Source organism: Convolutriloba macropyga, chromosome 10 (genome assembly GCF_964194025.1).
Source record: "Convolutriloba macropyga chromosome 10, txConMacr16.3, whole genome shotgun sequence".
Classification (NCBI taxonomy): domain Eukaryota; kingdom Metazoa; phylum Xenacoelomorpha; order Acoela; family Convolutidae; genus Convolutriloba; species Convolutriloba macropyga.
In genome coordinates, this window is record NC_134477.1 from 29,111,238 (window position 1) to 29,119,271 (window position 8,034).

The window sequence follows — 8,034 nt, forward strand, 5'->3', positions numbered from 1 at the left end:
GAGTCTTCGTGAATTAGTTTGTCTCTCAATGAGGGGGAAGAACAGTTTCTGATGAGTTTTTGATCTCTCATCCAATAGGAGTGGAGCACAAAATTTTATTTGTCATCAAATTATTCGTTAATCAACGGCTTGATATATTTGGGAGCGGATACAGGAGAATAAACCAAAGATTTATCCACGATGGTAGCAAGTGCTGAAAGTGCTGACCCTTGATCTTTCGAACTGAACTAATATTAATAACAATGATCGATCATGAACCAAAGTTTTCGCAGTGACTAAATTCCTTAGGATTGAAAGAGAAAAGAAAGCTTATATAAATTTTTTTCACGCAATAAATTTTGCGCTCGGAGATATGCATGGTGCGTTCACTGCAAAATTATTCTAAGATACAATCAAAAGAGAGACCTCGCTATCTTTTTTGCACAAAAAAATACATATAGTTAACAAAATTTTAACAACAGCCGTGACATGATGGAGGAAAAAAGTGAGCCTCGATTGTTGAAAAACCAGCTTGTTGGTATTGTGAGCCTCGATTGGTTGTTGTAAATGCGGCAATGTCCTGAATATTGGTTCACTTCATCCACAGTTTCCCAGATTTACACCCTGACAGCAGTAAATATGTATTTTGTAGAAGTTAGTTGTAAAACATGTCATGAAAAGATCCGGTCAAACTTTTATAATGAGTTGCAGTGAAGCAACTCACGATAATTTTGATGCTTTAAAGCTTGAATGTAACATTACTGAGTTTTGAAAAACATTGAAAATTATCTGAAATTATTCCCTTGCGCATATAATGCAGACATAGTAATTAGTGTTCAACTTTGAGAAGACATCTTTTCACAGCAAACTATACATTCGCGAAAAAAATAAAATTTGTCTTTAAACTGAGTGGCTTATTTTTAACTTGAAAAAAAAATTGAAAAACAGTTGAATTGATCTTAACGTCTTCGTTGCTTTTGAAATGCTCATGATATCGATTTTTCAGATGAAAGCGTCAGTTCTTCGATCGAGTGATGAATATGCTATACAATTTTATCGTAGATACATTATCAGATATATTATTGGTAATCAAATATGGTACCTGATGTATGTTATAAACAAATTAACCAAAACGAATGATAATTCTATTGTCAATTTGGGCTGTAATTTTTGCTAAAACTCAAGTTTTCTATCCCTATTTTTGCCATATACATGATAAAAAAATAAACACGCCTTGAATGTACACGTGAACAAATCATTTGGATTTTTTGAACCAGTAAATTAATTATTATAACCGTCAGGCAGCCAACCCCATAAATAATCATAACTTATTTTAGTTAATTAACATTGCGAGTCTATCTAGTTTAATATATGGGCTATACCTCCAACTGGTTTCAAAAGCCTTCAAATATCAATTATTTGGTCCACTACTGTTAAAACACACCAACAACCATGACAAAAATAATCATTTTTTATAAAGTAATGAAAAATCGAAAAAAATAATTCACATTAATTTTTAATTACTCTTTGAAGTAAATTGGAGAAAACTTGTATTAATTAAAAGCACTTGTTATCAAAAGTACTAAACCGCGCTCACAATGCCAAATTAATTCAAAATCAGTATTTACGTCAGACAAAATGCATAATTTATCGTCTAGACCAACAAAAACTAATGTGTTGTTCAATTTTACCCTGTAATTTATTCAGAAACTGTTCACTTTGTAAAAATACAACCAACAATACGACCCAAAAAATGAAATTTGCCCGGAAAGTATTCATTGTTATGACATCTAGCTGTTTGTTTCTGCTATTTGTCAAGCATATGATAATAAAACCCTCGCCTGAGAAAGTTGTGATTATTCGAAACGGGTTCCATGGTGACAAAGGTCCAGGAAGCAAAATTCTTCCACCTTTCAAAGCGGATGCCGAACCTGCAAAGTCTCCATTTCCTCCCATGATGCCAAAACCGATTCCAGAAAATCCAAAAGAGGAAGAAATACCCCCCAAAGAGACGAACCCAAAAATGGCACCACAGCTTGAGAAGGAGAAGGCAAAAGTCGAAACAGCAGATGAAACTAAGCCAGCGGCCAAAAAAGTCGAAACAGCAGATGAAACTAAGCCAGCGGCCAATCAGAATCCTTCTATTCAACCCAAAAAGGAACCCGAAAAAGTGCCAGAAACTGTCAAGAAAACAGCTGAAACAATTGATCCGAAATCTCCTAAAACTGATGAGAAAGCTGCGCTCCAGAAAGATGTCAAAGCGGTTCCTGAATCCCCCTCAAAACTCAAAGAGGCCATTGACAAAGCGGAAGCTACTGTGAGAACCAAACAAGATGAAGAGTCTAAACAACAACAACAACCAGTCGCTGATAAACAAGGTACTGCAAAATTAGCTAAAACTCCCGATGTTGTCCCGGTTGCTAAAAGTCAGGATTCGAAAACTTTAACGCAGAAAGCACAAGTTAAAACTGAAGTTGCAGCCAGTCCAGCAGTAAAAACTGCGGTCCCAAGTCCCGTCTCAAAAACTGTCGCTGCTAGTGCTGCTTCAAAAACTGGGATTGAACCCAAAACTGCGCTAAAATCTGCGCAAGATGTTAAAACCGCAGCTAGGACGGTTGTTAAGGATGTTTCTCCTAAGACTGTAAGAAATGAAGCCAGTTTGAAAGCTGCACCATCTAAAATTGCAACTAAATTAGAAACCAGGGTTGTTCCGGCACCAGAAGTTGCTGCCAAAAAGGTCCCAAGCAAAACGGTTGACGAGACCAAAAAATCTAGAACTTCTAAGCAAAAGCGTAACGTTGAGAATGTAGAAAAACCGACAAGGCAGAGACGTAATGTTGATAGTGATATTAAGCCATCAAGGCGTAGGCGCAATGTTGAAATTGACCCGGATGAGGTGGAAGAAACTGATCCGACTGAAAACGGGAAACCTTTGCGCAAAACTCACCCGGCTGGCACTGAAGCTGATCAAAAACCCGATGTTTCAGAAGAATTCGTGGTTGCTGGCAATGCAAAGCAGGGTGGTCAGAAACAGAAAAAGAGCCAGGTGGAAAAGACCCAAAAAGCTGATGATGCGGAGAACCAAGAAGCTGCTAATGATGGTGAAGAAACTGCTGATCAGATACCAGAAACCACTAATGAAGAGCAAGAAAATGCTGACGAGACAACAAATGAGGAGGAGGGCAGAAATGCTGATGCCAAGCAGGAAATAGCTGACGATGACCAGGAAACTTTAACTCATGATACGAAGGCAGCTGGCAAGGAACCGAAACCTGCTGATCAAAACATAGAAACTGCTAATGCTGAGCAAGAAACGGCTGGACAAAAAGAACAGGTTGAAAAGCAAGATGATGAGGAAGTTGAAGAAAATCCAGCTGAAGCACCCGTTGATGACGATGGGCGAATGGAAAACCCGATTGACGATGCTCGAGTAGTACCCCAAGAAGAGCTAATTGAAGCTGAAAAGAACGATGAAGATCAAGATGAAGCGAAACTTGACGCAAATGAACAAACTGAACAGCGGAAAGATGAACAAAACGATGCTCAAATTGAACAAAATGAGCAACCGGAAGAACAAAATGAACAAACTGTCGCTGAACAAGTTGCAGAAGTGAACAATCAAGATACTGATGAGGAGGATGCAAAAAATAATGGAGAAGAAATAGAAGTCCAAAATCCTCTCGAAAGACCAGAAAAAGACAGAGCACCAAGGCCAGGAGATTCTCCAAATTTGGGAGAACCACTAAAACAAGAGAATCCAAAGCCACTCGAAGAGCCACAACCAGCAGAACAAGTTAACCCCGCTCAAGAACCGAAGCCGAACGAACAACCAAAAGCCGACGATCAACTAATGCAAGCTCAACAACAGAAGCCACCAGAGCTTCCTAAACCAGATAATCAACCGAAGCCCGATGAACCCGCAAAACAAGCTGCAGCTGAACAACCGAAACCCGCGGAACCCCCAAAACCCGCCGAGCAACCAAAACCCGCCGAACAACCAAAACCCCCGGAACCACCAAAACCAGCAGAACCACCAAAACCAGCAGAACCACCAAAACCAGCAGAACCACCAAAACCCGCTGAACAACCAAAACCAGCAGATCCACCAAAACCAGCAGATCCACCAAAACCAGCAGATCCACCAAAACCAGCAGAACCACCAAAACCAGCAGATCCACCAAAACCAGCTGAACCACCAAAACCAGCTGAACCACCAAAACCAGCAGATCCACCAAAACCAGCAGATCCACCAAAACCAGCAGATCCACCAAAACCAGCAGAACCACCAAAACCAGCAGAACCACCAAAACCAGCAGATCCACCAAAACTCGCCGAGCAACCAAAACCCGCCGAACAACCAAAACCCGCGGAGAACAACGACCAAGCAAATGCTAACCCTCCACAGAATCCAGTCGCCGATACTTCCAGTCTACTCTCGAGAGAAGTGAGCCGACAAGAAAACAAAATGAAAAAATTACCGACAACTTTCATTCTAGGTGTGCAGCGTTGCGGCACTTCTGCGCTGAAAACGTTTCTCTCATTCCACCCACAAGTAGCCATGAAACCTACAGACGGTCATTTCTTTGACAAGGATGAAAATTTCCAAGCTGGAAACAATTACGATAATTACCGGAACCGAATGCTCTCTTCGAGGCCTGACCAAATTACAATAGAAAAAACAACAACATATTATCAGAGCCGAAACGCGCCTGATCATATGTTCGAATATCAAACTTATCTGCAAGCTAAGCTCAAGTTTATCTTAATAGTTCGGCCTCCAATGAAGCGGGCTATTTCTGCCTTTTACTACAATTCGGGTAAAAAGTTAGTAGGGGTTAAGAATTTAACGGCTGAATTATTAAAACCGAGAAACGATATTATCGATACTTCTTCATTCGGATGGCATTTGCAAAGGTGGTTGACAATTTTCAAACGAGATCAATTCCGGATTTTGAATGGCGAAGAGATTATAAATCGGAACCCGTTTTTCGTGCTGGAAAAAGTGGAACAGTTTTTAGGAATTCCTAGCTTCTTCAAACAGGAAATGTTCGGGTATTTGCCCAAAAAAGCGGGTTTTTATTGCTATTTACCCGCCCAATTTTGTCTACCTAAAACTGAAGGTCACACTGCGTATGCTCAAAGCATTACAGACGAAGGGAAGAAAATTCTGGCAAAGAAGTTTGGACCAGATTTGAAAATCTTTATCCAGTTGACGGGAACAAACTACACGTGGATGAACTGGGTGCGATAAAAAAGCCTAAAAAATGTCAATAATGTAAAATATCATCAATACCTGCTGTGCAGTTTAAAATTTTCCTCGAAAATAAATGTTTAAAAAACATATTGTATTTTGAACCACACTAATGTTATTTAACCAGTTGGATATTTTTCTATCATTGAATTGCAATTTATGGTCCCAAAATTATATTAAAAGCAGACTGAGTACTACACAGGCAGAGAGTTTCGAGATTTCCTCCTCTTGTTAGCACACTTGGAACGCCCAAAGTATTGAGTAAACTTAAACATTGGAAAAGATGTTGCCGCATCGAAAAAGAACATTGGTCGCTTCAAAGGCTGATGTAACGCAAAAGTTTGACGATTTATTGAATACAGCTCCTGAAAATTTGGCATTACAACGTAGAATTACCTCTTTCAGTTGAACCCCAATATCTGAATACAGTTTTGTCAATAAAAAAACTAACAAGGAGGTTTGGTATTGTGCGTTGGCACAAAATTTTCCGACTCCGCTCAACCACTTTTTTGACGTAAATGTCAAACAAATGAGGAAGAGATAGAAAAGTTTCAAATAATCACGTTATTCTTCAATAATTGGTGTATACATTTAAAAATCGCTTTAAGCCATATCCACTATACAAATGAAGCATAACTCATTAGAGGGCCGCGGACAACTGCCATTAAGGAGATTAAGGGATAAGACAAACAATAAAATCAATCATAAACAAACGTCCTAAACTCAAAGTCCATCTATTTTGTTTTCGTAAAAAACTTAATGGAAAGTCAAATCTGCACTTCCATTTCATGGCCAACCTGGATCCCCAGCATCAAAAACCACCTGCATCAGCATTCTCCACTCCATTTTCTTGGCCAACCAAGGAACTCGACAGTATCCAACCTCCCACATCAACTTTCTGTAGTCTTTTTTCCTGACCAAACAGGAATTACAACCAGTAACAACCAGTCGGCATCAGTTTTCTGCACGCTAGTTTCCTGGCCAACCGGGATCCCCAGCATCAACACCACCTGCATTAGCCTTCTGCACTCCAGTTTCCTGGCTGACCAACCGGGATCCGCAGCAGCAGTAACCAACGCTTGTCAGCTTTAATTATTATAGTTTCTTGGCCCACCAGGACCCCAAGCAGCAATAAACAGCTCGCCCAGTTTCCTGACGAAAAAGGGTCCCCAGCAGCAGCCAATAGCCATTATCAGCATTCCCAAGCCCAGTTTTCTGTCGAACCAGGATCTGTTATATCTTTTATTACTGACTAAGTTAGGATTCGCGGTGCGAATGCGTTGTCTTACAAATTGAGTAGTAAGTGCTAGTCAAATACACAATTACTTGTGTAGCGTGAATTATGTTTATTGGAAACGCGACGCGGATCCACTGCTAAGACTAACTTAGGATTATGAAGAGCAAAAGCAGAGTAACTTGAATTCAGATTGATTACTGAGATTATGATTATTAGTAATAAATCGATGTGAACAAAATATGAAATAATTTAGTAGACTATCGGGAATATTAGTATAGGTGAATAAATAGAAGTCATAACTTTTAGTTTATAAAACACATGATATAATTATATATATAGAGGGTAAATAATTTAGTACACATAAAGGTTTCGATATATATTTAGGTATCCATATGTATCACATTTCCCTCGTGACAAAAAAAAAATTTAATGTATTTACAATTTTTAGTATCTGCACAAAACATGAAATTGAATGAGACAAACATAATTTAACTTAAAATGTAGAAGTACTACTAATGTTAAATAATGGTGTAAATGTGAAGCAAATACGCGTCATAATTTAAGCGTGTGAAATGAATACATTGTACGGAATTATTTAAGTGCACAAACAGAAATAAATGGATTCGCAGGGCGAATACTGAAAGAATTAAAAGCTAACAAATGAAGATGAATTGTAATGAATTCAAAGTAAAATTAACATTATTTTTGGATCAGCAGAGCGGGAACAAGACTAAATAAATGAATGCAGTTTAAAATAGTTTTACTAAGTTTTTGAATTTAAATTTCATTTTCAGCATCCCACACCGACATTTCTCGTTCTTGCTCATATTCGAAATATCGAACTCTGGGATCCGGTGGTGACACTTGTCCCAATTGTAAGTCGGGTCTGGGAGGTGACGGGATTCGAGATTGTTCTGCCGTTTGTATAAGGGCTACCACCGAATCGGACTTCTTTGTTTGTTTCTTGTCTTTTTTATTCTTGCGCTTCTTTGGCTGAGTAGAACTTGTGGAAGCTAGAGAGCTTGTAGGGGAGATGTCAGCATCTGTGAAGCCGTAGAATTGGGGCCGATTGCGCTTGCGGCCTTTTGTTTGGTCGTCCTGTGTTTGTGCGGGGGGTACTTGTGGTGTAGGTGTAGGTGGGGCCGGTACAATTGAAATAAGAGGCTGGTTTTGAGTTGCGGCGTCTTCTTGTATATCAGCTGTGGGAACAGTAAGGCGTCTTTTAGATTGTGGTTTATTCGGTTTGCGGACTGTTAATGCTCGCGAGACATTTGAATTCACAGAGGATACTACTGATGTAGTATCACGTTGGCGATGTCTGATCTTGATTTCGCCCCTCTTTTGTTTCTTAAGATCGTTACTATGCTTCGCGATTTTGAACTCTGTGGTTTTTTCATACGGGGCAGGGAGTCTTTGGGCGTATACCCACAAGTTGGTGGATCGTTCTGCTTTAGTCCCAAATTTTGCGAGATCGCTATCTCGGACTTTCACTGGAGTTCTGCCAGGCTCGTTAATTATCGTCGTTGTTGGTGACGATTTGGTAACGAAGGATCCAGGTTTTAGCACT

General features: G+C 39.5%; 1 protein-coding gene across 1 annotated transcript; it reads left to right on the forward strand.

Annotated features, from left to right (window-relative positions):
• Positions 1-1,801: 1,801 nt before the first annotated feature.
• Positions 1,802-5,391, forward strand: LOC142347982 (uncharacterized). The gene has a single exon (XM_075399147.1). It carries the CDS (start codon positions 1,802-1,804, stop codon positions 5,228-5,230), a length of 3,429 nt encoding a protein of 1,142 aa, XP_075255262.1. The 3' UTR covers positions 5,231-5,391.
• Positions 5,392-8,034: the final 2,643 nt, after the last annotated feature.

Bases quoted from the DNA above. Each gene is read 5' to 3' on its own strand.
- LOC142347982 (XM_075399147.1), top strand. From the start codon at position 1,802: ATGATAATAAAACCCTCGCCTGAGAAAGTTGTGATTATTCGAAACGGG.